This window comes from Podarcis tiliguerta (assembly GCF_965153285.1).
Source record: "Podarcis tiliguerta genome assembly, chromosome: 7".
In the NCBI taxonomy this organism is placed as follows: Eukaryota; Metazoa; Chordata; class Lepidosauria; order Squamata; family Lacertidae; genus Podarcis; species Podarcis tiliguerta.
In genome coordinates, this window is record NC_139540.1 from 21,749,410 (window position 1) to 21,768,506 (window position 19,097).

At 37.7% G+C, this 19,097-nt stretch overlaps 1 protein-coding gene across 49 annotated transcripts in view; it reads right to left on the reverse strand.

Moving 5' to 3' along the window:
• Window positions 1-19,097, reverse strand: part of RIMS2 (regulating synaptic membrane exocytosis 2) — a 348,259-nt gene that overhangs the window by 115,843 nt on the left and 213,319 nt on the right. For 20 of the 49 annotated variants that reach the window (XM_083450342.1, XM_083450348.1, XM_083450343.1 and 17 more), the window contains 5 exons: window positions 18,910-19,066; window positions 15,943-16,059; window positions 6,625-6,690; window positions 4,890-4,997; window positions 173-244 (listed from right to left, as the gene is read on the reverse strand). In XM_083450342.1, coding sequence (XP_083306468.1) covers window positions 173-244; window positions 4,890-4,997; window positions 6,625-6,690; window positions 15,943-16,059; window positions 18,910-19,066 — 520 coding nt within the window. The remainder of the gene's footprint in view (window positions 1-172; window positions 245-4,889; window positions 4,998-6,624; window positions 6,691-15,942; window positions 16,060-18,909; window positions 19,067-19,097) is intronic. The other 29 variants (XM_083450375.1, XM_083450374.1, XM_083450385.1 and 26 more) reach the window with 5 other exon arrangements.

Here is a 19,097-nt window from a genome sequence, read left to right on the forward strand (position 1 = left end):
TAAACTACTCACTGCTAGTTCAAGCCTTTTATAACAGATCACTTGGAATAATATATTGCACAAAGGACACAAGTATCACAATTCTTAGCTATTTCAAAATTCTACAGCAGGGGTGCTCAGAAAATGCTTTAATACAGATTCTTATCTACATCTACTATATGAATCAAAATACCTTTCAGGAGTAGGGGAAATATCAGTGTCATCATAATATGTTATAGGCACTCTTCCCTCCTTTCTATTCCTCCTGAACATAAAATAAACAGCAAAGATATTTCAGACATTTTTGAATTGCCTTAGGTGCTCTATGCTTTTTCTTGCTTTATCACAAAAGATAATGACCATTATGTAATGTTCATCCAACCCTTTTCCTGCTGCATGAGGCAGTCTAGCAAACATCAAAGATACCTAAAGGAGGAAATGTACAATAAAAAGAACAAGTACTGTGCTGAAAACAGCAATTTCCTCTTCTCCTCTGTTTCATCTAATTTAAATTTTAATCTAATTTAAATTATCATATATTCTGATGTCATTAATAAAGCTCACATGACAACTTCCTCAAAGGTTCAAAGTATAACTGAGTCTAATATTCATTTTTCTACCATTTACAGATGAGTGTGAAATGAAACCACCTTTTCGGAGGGAGGTGAAGAGAGAAGAAATCCCCCCCCAAAAAAATTTCATGGAGACGTGCTGCCACTTACATTACTTAACCATGTAATGTGCCTGAGGATTTAAATGTAACCTTGGGAGTGATGCAATGCAACAAGATGTCACTCTCAAAACATTCCAGGAAACATGGATGGTGGCAGAATGCAGAGAGATCTTCATGCTGCAGCCACTTTGTAAGCTGCAAACCTCCCTGCCCGCCACTGGGGAAAAAAATCCAGATAAATTCCCTCTGAAAGGCAGAAAGCTTGTCCCTGTTTATTTCATGGGGAGAATATTTTTGGGAAACTTTTGACAGCTTTTGGCACGGCCATAGTTGAAAGCACCTGTGAGGGGGTTGCATTGACTAGCCTTGCCCTTCCACTGGCAATTTGTGTGTTAGTGACCATGTTAAAGGGCCCCATGTGCATAACAATGTACATGCATAGGGCTATTCCACACAAGGGGGGCTGATGGGTATGTGGCTTGCGGGTTGTGTGGCTGGCATGGATAGCAATGACAGTAGCAGGGTGAAGCTTCAAGACAGGGTGCCAACTCACCCTTGGGATTGTGGGTGCCCACCGCAACGCGGACATGCAATGTATCATGTACATGCCTGCATGTAGTGCAGACAGTTATCTGGAGCAGGGAAACACATGCCGTAATGAAATCAGGACTTGGCATAAGTACAAAACAGTTACATTTACCCTTAACTGCTGTTCTGGGAGTAGCTGCCTGTAAATTCACTCATAAAGGATCTACATCTGGATAACCCAGTTCATAGAAACTTCTAGAGTTTTTAGAGAGTAAGGTACTCCTTCCCAAAACGTCAACTAATGCATTTTGCTGCCAGGTCAAAAGATGTTCAAATCCTCTGTATGCTTAGCTGTTTGTAGAGAGGTCAGCTTAGAAATAAGTGGGTAGGGGTAGAATGAGCAGAAATTGTTTTACATAATTAATGCACCTAATGGTAAGACTCCAATGGTCCAACACAATGTTGAGCCCTTGATCATCAGCTTACTTATAGTGCTGGAAAAGCCATGGGTGTTTCAGTTTCCTGTGTTTCTATTCCCATAGGAATGGGGACTACATCCCCAGCAGAAAAACATGATATTTGCATCAATTTCCACTGGCGGGGGGGCAGGGGGGGGCTTCAATGGTCAGAGGGTCTTATATCCAGCAAAAATTGATGTGAATAGCATCATTTCCCCATGTAGTCCTATTTCTAGTGGCAAAACAGGCACTGCTGGATATCTGGAGTGTCCACTGTCACCTCTGCTCCCTCCTTGCTGCTGTATGTAAGTTGATGCATCTTTGGGAAGAGACAACCTGGCTAGTAGATGTTTATACTCTATAAACCTTCCCCCCATATGTCTGCAGCTGCATATACACTGTCATGTATATGAAGCCTGAATCAGCCAAATCTCTCACAATGAAACTGTAATGAAATTGTAATTCTTCTTGTTGGTTTATCAGATCTGAGGCCTCCAGATCCAATGGTGGCATGGATATCTGAGCTGCTTGGTCTGGGCTACCTTATTCTCACATCTTCAAACATTTATCAAAGTAGTTTGAGTGCCACAGATGCCAAATCCTCAATGAATGGCCTGCAGAGCTACAGATCCCATCTGTGGAACTACACAGAGTCCACAACAGAGAACTAGATGTTAAGGAGAGGGGAAAGTCATATAAAACATGCATCTAATGTTTTTGACAGCAACCCTGTACTCTAGGTCATATATTGCTTAACTTGAAGTTCCAATGGAAAATCAAAGGAACCAAACGACACAAACGATATCTGCCCTATCATAACCAAGGCCTGAGTGATCTAACCATGTGCCAGGAAAGATTAGGAGATGGTGAAAAGTTATTGAATGATCATAGTCCCATTCAGATGCTGCTGTCCTGCTATCTTAACAAGCTATGGTGAGCCTCAAGCTTGCATACTCTTTCTTCCCCTGCTTTTGTGGTCACAAGGAGATATAAATTTTCTGTTTTCACTTTTTAAGAAACCATAGTTAGCTATTACAGTCAAACTTGGGGAACTGGTTTGCATAAGCCTAATTAGAAAACAAACTTGAACCAGAACCACTGTTTGATCTTGCATTGTCTTGATTTATTGAGCTGAGAGGCGTTTGCTCATTTTTTTTAGTTTTTCTGCCTAGCAAATTGTCAACAATATGGTAATTATGTGACCACAAAACAACATCCATCTTGCTAAAACTGATAAATTATCTTCAATTTTCTGGATGTGGAAGGTTCAAGACTGGTTTGGCAGTAGTTAGTTCATGAGTCACTAAACAACTGGCAGCACCTCCAATGCAAATGCCAATGCTGAAGTATGTAGAATGCAAGGGTGTACTGAAACGTAATTCATCTGCAACCACTACATTCCATCACTCTTACCTACCAGGTATGTTCTGTAAAAAGCAATCTGCTTTACAAGGTGGGCACATTTATTTTGGAAAATATTTAAGCTATCTCTGGAATCCCATCTCAGCTACCGTGACTCCCAGGGAATTCAATAATGGGGATATAACTGAAGTTTTCAGATATACCATCTCTGAATGTGCCAGTACTTTTGCCCACTGGACTGTTTTAAGTTTGGATTATCTAATTGCCCTGCATTTTTGTTTGTATGACTTCTTTGTTTTTTTGACTGTGACTGGTTCTTCATTTTATGGGACTGACTTGTAACTGTGACTTGTGACTTCGAATTGGAACTGTAGCTTGTGACTTCATTTTTGTGACTTGCTTTTGTGACTGTGTGGAACCCTGTTCAGCTACTGATTGATTGATTGATTGATTGATTGTGTGACTGCAGAAATTGATTTAAAAAACCCATCCAAACAATGACTATCATCAGTGCACATAAGTGCACATCAGTGCACATAAGAAAAAAATATAATTTTAATTTTTATCATCTACAACACTGTCTTATTTATTTTACCTTACAGTATATTGATTATTGCTTTCATTTTATGGATCAATGGTCTCGTTAGATAGTAAAATTCATGTTAAATTGCTGTTTTAGGGGTTGTTTTTTAAAGTTGGGAATGGATTAATCAATTTTGCATTACGTTCTATGGGAAAGCACGCCTTGGTTTTAGAACGTTTTGGTTTTGGAACAGATTTCCAGAACGGATTAAGTTTGGGAACCAAGGTACCACTATAAATACTAAAAAGCTAAAGAACCAAGAAATGAAGAAAATGAAAGAACCATGTTTACAATTTTAATCCTAAAATTGGAGTAGCTCTATAGAGTGACTGACATGGTAGTCTGAAGACAGAGCTCTAAATTAAGGATAGGAGGATTTATATGTAGCTATGAAATGTAGTTTTGTTCTGACAAGAAAAAGATGCTCATAACACAAGAGTGCCACAAGACATAACGAGCCTTGAAATTATGCAACTGATATAGCCAGGGGGTGAAAAAAAGGCACAACATGAAAGAGTCCTAATTAGTCCCTTTAAGCTGTGGAATTCAACAAACGCCATGGTTTACACACAACATCACAACAATATCCTTTTTTCTGGATGCCATTTATGTAAAATTACGTTGGTATGGTATGATACAGCAATACCTGTAATTTGTGCAAAAGGGAGAAAATCAGCTTCTATATTATTATTTATTTGGCCAAATTAATGATTGATACCAGTATAAAAAAGAAAATTTCTGCTCTCTAAGAATAAAGTAAATTCCTAGGATAAATTCTAGGAGCAATGCAGATGATAATATTTTAAATTTACAAACAAAAATACATGATAAAATTAAAGAGAGAAGTGACACAGTCTATAAAGCAAAGGAAACCTTACTTTTTTTAATCAGATTTTTTTATATCAGATTACTTACTATTTTTTGATCAGATTATCTTCACTAATCTAATGGTCATAAAATAATATCCCTGTTTAGTGAGTTGTTATGTATCCAGTTGGGTATGTTCATTTTTATGATACATTTATCTCTGAATATGATTTTTATTAATGAATTGTTAATGGGTGGCATGTGGATTTTGTTTTTAGAGTCACCTCAGAGAAAGAGTTAATATCCAACACATCATGAGTTATATAATGTATTTTGCACACCTTTGGGGAGACCTCTCCTTTTACTCCTGCATTTAGTGCCTTTTCTTCTTTCTTCCAATGTACCATTTAAAACTTAAATTGCAGATTACTGAACATCAGAGTACTGTTTGCTTATGAATGATGTGGGAGACTAAACAAACATGCCACACCAATTATACCTCTCAAATTCATAGTAAGCACCCTCAGAATAGGTACGGCACATCGTACGGGATCGAAGTAATCTGATTGCATCTTCACAAAAGATAGGATACATTGAGTGATCCTTGCTGCCAAAACATAAGGGATGAACATGAAGCTACAGTTAAGACATGTACACAAATGAGACACAAAGGTAAACACAGAGAAGCAAATGACAAAGAAAGAAAGAAAAAGACCAATTCAGATGTTAATGTATAAATGTTTATGATTAATGCAAAGCATTCTCAAAGTGATAATTAAAGCACTATCATGGTTTTAGATTGTAAATCTGAGAATAAGAGAAACTCAGAACAGTTCCAGAAGTGGCACACAAGTGACTTTGGTGACTTTAGACTATCAAAATTCACACAGGCAAAATTTACTAACTGCAGAAGTGGTAGCTTGCACAAGTTCCTCTGCATAAGTTCACCTTCAAATATACAAGAAGCACTGCCATCCAAATGCAGAAGTAGGTAGTAACTGCATTTGTTGATGACACTTCTTCAATAACATCCAAAGCCACTTTCAGTGCTGACCTTGATGTAATGTTCTCTCATTCACACAACTATCCCACTCCAGGGAGATATAAATTTCTACCTGCTGCTACATCCACAAGATACAAACAGCATTACCAGTGCTAACTACCTATTTAGAGACAATAACTGCATGACCCGAGTCTGAAAGACTTCTATTCCTTTCTAAGAAGTGTTCATTACTGTCAGAGGCTGACAGTGAAAACCATTATGTCAAGCTACAGACACATGCAGTTCATGAGGCACTCTGCTTGCATCCCAGTCTCTGGAATAACAATAATTAAGAATAATAATAACAACAGCAATAACAGTACACAACATTTATATAGTACTGTAGTTTTGAGGGCTGAAAGGACTTCGCATGTGCCATATTGCAATAATCCTTACAATTATTATGTAAGGTAGGTTGCATTATTAGCCCCAAACTACAGCTGGGAGCACTGGAGCTAAGAGACAGGTGTGCATGTAAAGCTACCAACTGAGTTCATAGCTCAGATGAGATTCCAACTAGGTCTTTCCTGGGTCACAGCTCACCCATTTAGATAACACACTACACCAGCTTTAATACTTGTCCTTCACGTAACATCATTTATTCTTTCAGTATGGAAATTAACCTACTTGCATGTTGTCAACACTGCCTGGGATAGTGACTTTTTGAAATGTTATATATAGGTCTAGAAACTACACACACCATACATTTTAAAGCATGTGGCTTCAGCCAAAGAATCCTAGAAACTGTAGTTTGTTAAAGGTACTGGGAACTGTAGCTCTGTGAATTCTTTTGGGGGAAGCCATGTGCTTTAAAGGTATATGGGTCACATCCATAAAATACACTTAAAATACACTTAAATACGGTATATGGTGTGGGTGTGACCCATATACCTTTTCTGGAATGATCAATGACCTGACTCTAACATTTGGAAGTTCAAAGACAAAACCTCATAAATCAACTGCTATTTCATGTATGCCAATAACAGGAAGCGGGTGTTATCAAGTAGAGTATGGTTAGGCAAACAAACAGCTGAATGTTTTCAGTCTTTAAAAATAACACCTACTAATCTTCTAAATATTTGCCTATAAAGCAATACCCTTCAGTGACCTTAACAGAGTGAAGTAAAAATATAGGTGCAAGCAGGGACATGCATTTATACACACAGAGGCGCGCACACAGGAAAACAGATACCTGGCATTTCTATGATGGTAGTCAATGGACTGAGTGTGTTGAGACCAAGGCAGACTGACATAAGGACTGAAAGCATAGCAGAAACAAAAAATGAAAATGTAAGACAATGAAATGAAGACCGATGAACACACATCCTAAAAAGGAAACTGAAGGACAAATGACATGACAACACAGCAGCTACAAAATCATAGTCTCTAATCATTATAATTCTATAAACATCACAAAAGCATGGGGAAAATGCACAGAATACTGAAAAACTCTGAAGGAGATGTTAATGGTATTTTTATCACATAGAGGAACAATGCTATGCTGCACTGTGATAATCTTCCTCTATTGCCCCAGTGCAAGCATTTGACATCTGTAAACCCTAGAGATATGGGGGAGCTTAATTCTATGCACTGAGCCTCTTGGGCTTGCTGATTGGAAGGTTGGCAGTTCAAATCCCTGCAAGCTCCCATTGCTCTGTTCCAGCTCCTGCCAACCTAGCAATTTGAAAGCACGCCAGTGCAAGTAGATAAATAGGTACCGCCACGGTGGGAATGTAAACGGCATTTCCGTACACTCTGGCACTTATCACGGTCCTCCGTGCGCCAGTAGCGGTTTAGTCATGCTGGCCACATGACCCAGAAAACTGTCTGTGGATAAACACTGGCTCCCTCAGCCTGAAAGCGAAATGAGCGCTGCAACTCCATAGTCGCCTTTGACTGGACTTAACCATCTAGGGGTCCTTTATCTTTACCTTTTACCTAATCAGCCCACAGTTCATATAGATAGGGGGCATCAAATTCAGCAAGTTTAGGCAGGAGAAAAAGGACATTCCCAGAGTGAGGACTCAAGTTGTGATGACTGCTATGAAGTAGGTGGAAATCTACAGAACCATGCCAAATTGCCTGGAAGCAAAATTGCTCCCTGACCCTGAAAGCAGAGACCAATGACAGTCCATAGCAATGTCCATCGAGCACTATCCTATCCTTGCAAGAAGGCAAGTGTTAAAGTACAGAGAAGAGGGTGGGAGGTTAAACTGGCTGATAACCAAGTGAAGAAGAAAATATATTCTCTTATATGCTCCAGGAATGTACCTGACAGTGGACAGTCTCCAGTCAGGTCCATTCCTGAAGCTCTGCCCCTCAGGGAGCCAGGCTGAATGCTGGTCGGCTTCCCTAGTCTTGCTCATCTCTCAACCTCCTGCATGGCTGGAAGGTACACAAAGCGCTTCCCAGTCACATGGGAAATCCTGTCACCAACAGTTCCCCAAACCCCACCACATCGGGCTGTAAATGGCACTCCCTGGTACGTGGGGCATAAGCATTTTCCTACCCTCAACCTTTCTAAAATTAATTAAACCCAATGGTCAAGATATGAAGTATCACAAGGAACCTTGACGAATCCGGTATTTGCAAATTCTGATATGAACTCATCTGATCAGCACCTCCTGGACTAATGTCTAGATCAGTACTTAGTTAGCCTTCAGATTTTACACTTCTCAAATATTCCATTGTGTTTCTAGGCTCCAAAACATATCAAAATACCTTTAGAAATATGCATTAGGAAAAAATGCATTTAGCAATAGGTATGTCAGGAGAAAATACATTTAGAAATGTAATTCTAAAATAAAAATCAAATATTTAATTTGTGAATTTTTTGTTGTGTATTTAAAAATATATTCACAGATTATTATGGAAATGAGATGAAACGGATTTATGAGTGAATACATGTCAAACTGACACAGACTAGAAACAAACTGATTCACCCATTGCTACTCATATACCTAGCCCTTTTTATATTGGCTAAAAGTGACAAACAAATATTGAATGTTCTTTTCTTCATGATAAGACAAATATTGTAGCAATAACGGATTGAGTATACAAGGTACCATTTTATGGTATTTCTATTAGAAACAATGGTGGTGGTGCAGGGGAGAGAACAAGGTGAGACAGTAACAAATAGAAAAATGCCTAATTCAAGATACCCCACTATCAACCTTTCTAATGTCACCATTCATCTCTAGAGTTATAAAAACAATATTTTCATTTTATATTTAAGACAAAGTGAGATGGGAATGTTGCTAGATTCAGAATAATTTATGTGCAGATTAGGAAAGGCGACCCAGAATCAAAATACAGCTGTACATATCAGTTTAAATTATTATAACACTTTGCTTTAGCATCATTCCAGTGGCAACTATTAAGAGGAAAGCTGGTTTCAGTCTTTTTCTATTTTGGAAAGACTATCACAAAACTTTTTTTCCAGTTTGGTACTGGTTTTATCAAGGTGACTTTTTATAGCAATTTCTTTCTCAAAGCATAAATTGTCATGGATCATGTCCTAGTAGCCTGTCATTTCAAAATTTCTCATTTTGGCAGATCAAAATCAGTAGCTCTCATCACAGTATGAACAGCAATGCAGCATGATTTGTTGGTCTCGGGAGATACTTAAAGCTAAAGCTTGCATAGAGATTTAAGCTCTGCCATTCTGCAGAACTTGACTTGTCTGAGTCAGGAAAATGCAACCTCAGTATATATCCTGCCTTTATCAAGATGGAGCATACCATAACGAGGACCACTATATTCAAGAAATTACGCTGGGCAGTAATACAATTCTGTGTTTATGCAGGTAATTTCCCATAGATTATTGGATTTGTCAGCTCTCTCAGTGAAAACAGTTACTCAGAGGACTGATGCCTTAGGCAAAGGAAAAATAATGAGTTCACTTAAGCTGAACCTGGCAGGTATGGGTGATTTTGTTCCTCTTTCCTTTCCTGATACCTTATCCCTATTATAAATAAATCAATTTGAGACTTTATCAGCAACATTCATAGTTCTCCTGATCTTATTCTGACTTGAACTTAATTTGCACCTAACAAAGCTTTTACTGAATCTGTGAATATCGGACCTAGAGACAATTCTGGAGGACACCAATACTACAAATATGCATTGTTGTAAAGAACAGCTACTGCTACTTTTTCAGGTTCGCATAAGCTAAAACACAGCAATTTGAAATTGTAACCTATATTTCTTCTCATTACAAGAGCACACCAGAAATCTTTGAAAGTTAGCATCCATTAGTATTTCTTTTCCCTGGGGATAGCTAAAAGTCAACCCCACCCTTGTTTATTCCCTTTTGGATCCATTCCTAAGGTAGGTTGCAACAGCAGCAGCAACACCATGTAAATACAAGCTGGGGGGGGGAATAGTGGGTCCCCAAATTCATATATGACCTACAGCTGGGTCCTGGGACTGGAAAGGTTGAAGGCAATGCAGCACAATGATGCCCCCAATAGTAGAGAGAGGTGTTTGTGTTGAATTAAGCAAGCAGAGTATTACACTGCCTTCAGGGTGAGTAGAAGATGCAAACTAAGGTGCCATTTTAAATTGATGACATCACCATTCCCACTCCAAGAATGTTATTTCTGAACCAGCCCAGAGTTACTGATACATTTGAGAAGGTTAAATTGTATTAGGCATGAGACATAAATAGTGAAGAAAGGTACATGAAAATATTCAGAGCAACGCTATTGGAGGACCAACTGTACTAATGCTTCTTCCCAAAGAAAAGCTATTAAAATGTGTTAATTTCATTCTGATTCATGCATCAAATGGAGCGTGCCTCAGTTTTGTGAAATTAATACTTTGTAAATGTAAATATATTGCTTTGTAATATTCACAGAATGCCTCATAAGTTCCTGCAGAACTATATTAAACATATATGAACAATGTCTGCGCATTTGATACACACAGTCAGTGTACCCATTTTGGAAATATCAGGATATGCCAAAATCAGTTTGGTTAAGAAGATTATGGCAACTGTGGAGAAATTCACATGAAACTTTTCAAGCCTCTAAAAATCTTAGCCGAGAACCCAGCTGAAAATACCCCCCACACAGACACATTTGGGGAAGCTAAACTGTCAAGAGTATGAAGCAAATGTTTCTTAGTAGCAAATCTGACTTTCTGGAATAATCTTTTCCAAGTGTCAGTGGTCTCCCTTTCTGAACAAACTCCTTCAAAAATCCTATCTTTCTCAAACCTCTGGTCTGACAGAGGAGGAGAATGTGCTTTGGGCTTGGTGCTGTTTTGAGTTTTAATGTTCACTGTTTTCTGTTTATGAATTTGTTTCATTCTATGAAATTGGTTTAAAGCAATGATGTAAGCTACTTTATACAACTGTGGAATGGAAGAACATAGCTGTTTTTAATTAATAACAAACTAATGCCTTGTATATTTCCATATAGAATGAGACAATATTGGATTCACGTTATACAGATTTAGTAGCTTTTGGTGTAACCTGTAATACTAAATTTGGATGCTTTAATGGGCAAGAATCCACTTTGTCAGATAAACAGCTAATCTGCTAAGTACAAGGCTTTTTGTATCTACACACACCACACATGTATAGACTGAAGAGAGATGTTATTACCAAGAGATACCTGTGGACTCATCGACGGAAGAGACAGGTGTGACCTATTACTATGTAGAATGGAATGCAAACAAGTTCTAGGGTAAAAAAAATCCAATTGAGAGAGTGTGACCTTACTGATAATAAATTGGCACAGCAAAGTGGTGTTTGTTGTCTATTCATCTTGATTTGCCAATTCATTACCTGCAGGAATGGGTCACACTCAAGCTAAATAGACCATTTACCCTTTTCACTGGACCTTGATTGCATTTCACTCTACAGAGTAATAGGACACTCTATCCTTTATCTTCCCCCACTGTATGTGCATGTCATTCTGTTTATATCTGTATCAGAGAATATCGTTTCATGCATCTGGAAAAGTAATATTTGGACCACAATAGGTTTTGCTACAGAAAATTTGTTAGTTTGGGATGCCACAAGATCCTTCAAGGGATAGGTAGCCAAACTGCAAGGGACAGTGGCTAATCTGCAGCATGAGTACCACAAGGGAAATGGAGAGGGCATAATTCTCCAGTGCTCTGCTGGCTTGGAGCTGCCCCTGGTTCATCAGACATAGCCATTACCCAGAGGGTAATATATAGACAATTAAATCTGGATATTTCTGAGCACATTTAGACTGGTTAAAAATGATCATTTCTTATGCAGAAAATAAGACATACTTAACCCTCAAGTAATTTCTGTCATACTTTCTTCTCATATATGAGAATGTATATTAATGTTGTTGACAACGATGTCTCTTTATTTCACGTTGTTTTCACCAGTTTAAAATCACTTAGTTCTTTATTCAACTTAACAGAACTGTAAAAGCAGGAAACTATAAATAATTACAGCATTGACACTAAAATCAATGAGACTTACTTCTGAAAAGATATGCAGCCTAATTCTCCTGCTGCCACAATGAGCTAGCAACTTAAAGGGCCAAATGTTGCTTCCCAGTGTAAGCATATAGCCACTTACCCTTTCAGCCTCAACTTCAGAACTGCAGCAAGAGAAGAAATACCCTCAGAGCTTTTGCTGCAGCCAGACTCTAGAATTAGTGCACTAATGCAACCATATACTTAGTTAAGCTGCTAAATGATACAGTATTTTATTTCTTCATTTTGCACCATGTTTTTCTATCAGAGTTCCCAAAGTAGTTACGTAATGCTACACACTACAACTGCTCAGAAACTTTCCAATAAGCTTTTACTTGACAAAGTACTGACAATGTCAACTTCCCTCCTTTATTCTGGAATCCTAGCTCTTTATACTTTAAGGCCAAAAACAGATGTAACAACAGCAAATCCTATTTGTTTAGACTCAAGTCTGCTCCATCACAGATAAATCAGTCTCAGTTTCAACAGCAAAATGAATATGCTGGCAAGGGAAGCTAAACACCTTACGTCCAATTATTATTATTATTATTACTACTACTGCTGCTGCAGTTGCTGCTACTTTATTTATTAATCACCATACACTGTGGAGTCTTAAGGGAATTTACACCCAACAGACAACAAGAATAAAAATACAAAAATATATAAATGCACAACATTTTAACCTCTACATACCTCAGTAAGACCATCAATTAAACAGCCAAATAAAATACACCAAATAACAGTAACCAAACAACCAAACATCTGGGAGCAGAGATATTTTAAACCTGGTATTGAAATGATGACAAAGTTGGCACCAGCTGAGACTCCTTGGGAAGCGCATTCCACAATCAGGAGCCACAACAGAAAATGTCATCTGCCTAGTAGCAAGATGACTGCACCTCTCTCAAACGAGGCATCCTTGCCTCACCCCAGCCCAGCTGAGCTCAGGGGGACAGGGGGGTAGGGTGACACATTTGAGAAGGTAAACCGCTCAAATTTTGCTCTTCTTAAGGAGAGCTTTTCCATGTCTCTTTTGCTCTATAAAGTGAGCCACCCCATTTTGTAGACAATTTGGGCAGCACTATTTAAGCAAATGGATCCTTTGAAAACTCTTTGGTGTGGTGCACTGGTTCGAGTGCTCAATTTAGACTGGATACACCTGTCTTCAAATTCCCACTAAGCCACAAAGGTTACTGGTGTCAGCCTAAACTACCTGACATGGTTATTTTGAGGATAAAAGGTAGAGGGAGGCAAATACACCAAACTAAGCTCTTTGGAGAAAAGATAGTATAAAAAATAAACAGAGAAGCTGGCTGTTTCATCCTTCAGCTAATGCACTATTAAATGACCATAGTTTTGGAACAATAAATATCTCAATGCAGAGGATATTTGTAAATACATTTTTAATGCACACTAGAGACTTTTCAAGCTTGATAACTTTTAGGAAAATATACTGTTTTAAATTATGGTGCTTTCAGGCTCATAAAACTATTTTGAGGTAATGATGACCATGAGAGTAAGTAACAATCTTTGAAAGTTAGTTTTGGGTGTCTAATGGCAGAACAACAGTACCATATATTCCTATCAAGTGCCAGATTATTGGGACAAAATGCTCTTTTTCTCTCTCTTTCTGGTGAACTGATTTTTGTTTTGCCCTTTCTTTCAGTGTCCTTGAAGAAAAAGGAAAAGGCTTGAAAAAGTCCCTGTTGACACACTTATCAGTATGTGCAGCACTGTGGCTGCATCAGTTATAAAGAAAGTCTGATACCAGGCCTGCAAAGAATACTCAAAACTATCTGTTTAACTTTGGTATATTTTGTTCTGATGGCCCCAGAGAATAAGCAGTAGAAGAACAAATAGGTAAGCTATTATAATTTACCAGGCCAACAACAGTGGCTTAAAGAGTATGCAGTTTCCGGTTCACATAATTCTGTCAAGCATCTGCCTGAAGTCGAGTTTTTAACTCAATTGTCTGCACACTCTTTCAGCAGCATGAGTTCATCCATTAAAAGATAGCATCTTACCTAACGCCACACCATCTATAAGTGATGGCTTAAAAGAGTATTTCGGTGCTCTAGGCCACAGCTTTTTAAATTGAAAAGAACAGCAGAACGTATCAGTTCTGGAATGTGTCTCTTATTCTGGAAATGGTGCCTAGAATCTGCTACCCATAGTCTGCTATTTCTTATTTTAAGAATTATGTCTGTCTGTCTCCCCCCCTCTCTCTAATACATGTCAAAAAAGCCAAAGATTTAGCCAGCTTAAATTTGCCTGGTCCAGTTTAACGTCCTGGTGAATCAGGCATTTAGCATTCTAAATTTAAGCACAATGGAGGAATTTGTGTTTAGGAAATTTAATTAAAGCTAAACAGTTCAAAAGCACAATCCACTTCAAATTATACCATTTTAAGACTGAATTACTTCAATAGCAGAGAAAGACACCTTAACTTTACCTCAAAATCAACTGTCACGCTGTTCAAATTCTTAGTTAGGATCCAAACAATCTTTTATGTTTTACTATGTTTTTATATGGACTGTAAGCTGCCCAGAGTGGCTGGAGAAACCCAGCCAGATGGACGGGGTATGAGTAATAAAATTGTTGTTGTTGTTGTTATCATTACGCCTGCTCTAGAACGTTTGCTGCATCCCTTTTTCCACACAATATCAGGTACCTTTAATAGGGAGTACTGTGGGATTTGGTAGATCAGAAATTTTTTGGGTTGTGGGACTGGTATTTCAACTAGAAGAAAACAACCACAGAGTTCCTGTGAATGCATCAAATCACTTCAGGAATTTGGATAAGGATTTTTTGAATCCCTGCCAGACAAGAACTTTCTATAAAACATTAAAACTTATTACTAGCTGCTTCTATTATTTATAATTAGAAATTATAGTAAATGATTCAGGCAGTCTGAAATATTGCTTTTGGTTTGAAAAATAGTAACAGAAAAATTGTTAATGATATTACTCTTTTTTTAAAAAAAAAAAGGAACTTTGATTTTTGTACATGTAAGATTGTGGAAGATATACTGGTATCTTGTTAGGTAAGGTGTTAAAAATACTGAAGTGCAAGTATATTATGAAACTGAGGGAGGTGAACATTTCAAATTCAATTTTCATTAACACAAGTTAATGAGGTGAAAAATGTCCTGTCTATTTTTTAAAATGAAAGCAAAAAATGCCTCAGGTAATGTTGCAGAGTAAGCAACATAAGCCAACTACAATCTCTGCTTCACTTCTATTTCATTAAAATTCCAAGATGTCAGTAGATCTCAGGTTGCTATAGAAAAGATTTCTCAAGCAACACTGTTTAAAAGGTACTAACAAAGTGTACTTCCTCATAAAACATATCCCCACCCTCCCCCAGCTCTATATATTAATCATGTGTCCAGCTAGAGCAGGCATCCCCAAACATGGCCTCAAGATGTTTTGGGACTACAACTCCCATCATCCCTAGCTAACAGGACCAGTGGTCAGGGATGATGGGAACTGTAGTCCCAAAATATCTGGAGGTCCGAGTTTGGGGGTGCCTGAGCTAGAGGTTTCTTTGAAGTTTTCATGGAAGCAGAGTTCTGACACTGGGAGCTGGTAAAGAGTGAACACCTTTTTAAAAAGCAAAACCCATCCATTTGTGCATGGAAGGGGTGTTTGCACAACAACAAAGTGTAGCATTATAATAATCAAACTGGGAAATCCTTGGATATTTCTAATCTCTACCAATACAATAAATAAATCCAAGTTTTCATTCTAACATGTGATTATTGTCAAAGGTAAAATAAAAGGCCCATAGAATTGATTCAATTATTTGGCTAAAATGTTCTTCTTGCATGCTTTCTTCAAGCTTTCCTGACCGGTAAATGCAAACAATGGTACTATTTATATGTAATAAAGAATAATAATAGCAGGAAATAGCATGAGGCAAATTTAACTATTTCACTTTTGTAAACTGGAGATGCTGAGGTTTAAGTATCAATCTGAATTGATTCTGTTTTGTCTAAAATGTATTATTATTGTTTCCATTGTTTACTCTTTTACATCTGAATATCTACCTCTCTCTGTCTGGGGAGTTGTGGTCATCCATTATTCGGTGTCTATCCATTCGGTTCATGGTATTGTAATGTGCAGGAGTAGATCGGGTCCCTCGAGACCCCTGTTCCACATTCCTACTGAAGAAACAAAACCGTCAATGTCATGAAGGCGGAAATGAGCAGTTCTCTTTAAAATGAGCCCTGTTAATGAAAATGTTAGCTGTAACCTTTAACATCCTTGACTCTGATGAAATCTGTTCAAAGCTGATATGATTGGTTGCCTATGCATACATCTTATATAAAAATTGGCATGTACTGCCTTCTCACTGAGGGGAAAATTTTGAAGAAGAAAAAATCAGACTCAAGGTAGGGAAGAGTTGGGAAATCTGCACCAGGAATATTTTCACCCCCTCTGTCATGATCCACAAACAATTCACTGCAATATTTAATTTTACTGCACATCACTTAGCCAATGCCATCTAAAAACAAAATGTGAAATCTACATAATTAACATTCCATTTCAGACAAAAGTGTGCAAATTGGAATTATTTATGCAAAATAAACATCATTTGCCAACCAAACACTTATTAAACCTGAAAACCTGGAGATTTATTAGTTATTGTCCATTTCTTGATCATGGTTAAGGCAGGAAGGAAAGGAATGCACAATCCTGTGGTTGGCTTCTGATCATTTAGCCATGATTAAAAGTGCCAGTGTTTCATCTGCATCTGCACCAGCACAGTATTGTTTTATTTGAATTATACAAAATATGATTTAGATGTTTTCCTTATGCTGGATATTTTTAAGAGGGGTACACAACACTCAACTCTTCAGATTATCTTTGTCTCCTTTAGCAAGGACAGATGGTTAAATGCCTGTCAGTTTAAACAATAACCACGGCCATCCCAAATTAAGGAAGCAATTTCTAAATACTTGGGGTACACACTGAGGAAGCATATCTGTCAATTAATAGAAAAATAAAATATGAAATAGCCCTGTAGGCATCCAAGACATTCAGAATAGAGATAAGGAAAAGCTAAACTAAGTCATCTCACTGTCAGAAGGGGGAATTTCCAGGTTCACAATGGACCACAATAAGGAATTCATGTCTGCTGCTACATTTGGTGCGGGAGTCTCCCACTAAAGCTCTGACCAGACTTGCTTAGCAATAACAAGGTAGTTGCATTATGTGTCCTCAGATCATGGCTGATTACTAAGAATGGCTTAAGCCTTGAGCAGGAGCAGTCCTGTAAATTTGGAGACTTAGTCACTTTTTCCTGATACCCCATAACACTAGCGTCCAGTTTGCCCATGTACAGGAAAAAATAAACTCATTCAGATACTGTACTTCCTAATCTAACTAAATGTGGCTGTGGAATCAAAGAGGCAGGGTGCAGAAGTCTCTCCATATATTGACTTAGCTGATGTATCACAGAAAGTTTTAGGGGGAAAGTTTCACACAGAATTTGGGGTAGTTTTGCTTGGAACAATGAAGATAATTGAAGTTCAGATACCCAGAAGAGACTCTTCCATCTACATCCCATAGACAAATCTCTCAGGGTTTCTCAAACTTGGGTCTACAGCTGTTTTTCGACTTCAACTCCCATCATCCCTAGCTAGCAGGTCGAATGGTCAGTGATGATGGGAATTGTAGTCCAAAAATAGCTAGAGGCACAAGTTTGGGAAACTCTGCTAATTACATGATACCTTTTAAAGGTGGTTTTGGACCTGAATTTGATTCAAAAGCAGGGCATAAGTAAGTCTAATAAATAATTAAGACTGCACTCTAGTTTCTTTTGTCCATTAACATTTAGGGTTCCTAGTATGATCTGGGAGGAACTAAGAATAAATTCTTTAACACACAAACATTATTTTCAGTTGAATGTGACTGAATGTGATTCTGTTGAATGTGATTTTGCAAGCTTCCAGTTACTGATATATAATTACAAGTCTCAATAATTTATGAGTAACTGACTATTGTATCTTTCACTATTTTTATTGTTGGATAGAGAGAGAGAAAAGTATCAGTTTCCATGTTGTGGTAGATTGATTTATACTAATAAAAAATGGTTGTGATCATGGTCCTCAATAAAGAACTTATTTTCTAGCTTGCATGTTCAATGAGCAGAAATCTTCCAGCTTAACAATATCTAATATCTAATATTCCATGACAGGCAGGGTAGGAAATAACCAGCCACTGGTGGTTCTACAGGTTATTAATATTCCAACACAGGTTATCCTTTTGCAAATGAAAGATTGCTATAAGCTTTCAAGAAAAAGTTACAATAAATTTATACATAACATAAAAACTAGGCTTAAAAATGAATAAATAATAGAGGCTAATATCAATATGAAACTTCTAACTGCACTGTTGCTCTAAGCTGGAACAGACTTTGTCCTAAATCTGTATTTTACATCAATGAGCTGAAGATTTTTACATAATCATAAGGTCTTTCTTTGCTGAACAGAATTCAAGTGGCATTTTTAATGCTAATATTGCAAAAGTCATACCATATCTAACAGTTGGGGGGAAATATTATTTCATCAGTTTCACCGGGATATGAACCCATATAGGCAGTGTAGGATGGCAAATTAGTACAATACATAATCTGTATAAAGCTCAATAGTCACTACATCAGTTGCTGGCAAAAACACTTAGGAAAAAACACCACAGAGAGGTTTTGGTTTTGTTTTGCTTGGATTGCAGAGATATAAATGAAGGAGCAATCATTCTTGCTCTGAATGGAAAGAATTACATTGTATGACTAGTCATTTACAAAGATAAGTGACAAAGCAAATTATTAATAAGGTCCATTACTATATTATAAGCAAAAATATCTGTGTTACTACAGAAAGGCAATAGGATTTTCATATTCTCTCACCCATTATCTTGAGTTTAAAGGAATAATTTTAGTATCTACATAATTTCATGTCATATTGAAACCAACAAACCAACAAACCCAAGCCTAAATCATTACAATAATTTACCTTTGTAGAGGAGGGACACTGGGAGACCATGATCTTGTCCTTCCTATACTGTCTCCACGGTGAGGGGACCCTGACCGAGAGCAGTGATTGGATGACATCACTTGTTCTGGCACTGATAGTGTTGAGCTTTGAAGATCTCGCCCATTATGTCGGTAATCTGGGAGCGGGAGGGAAGGTTGAGAGAGCTG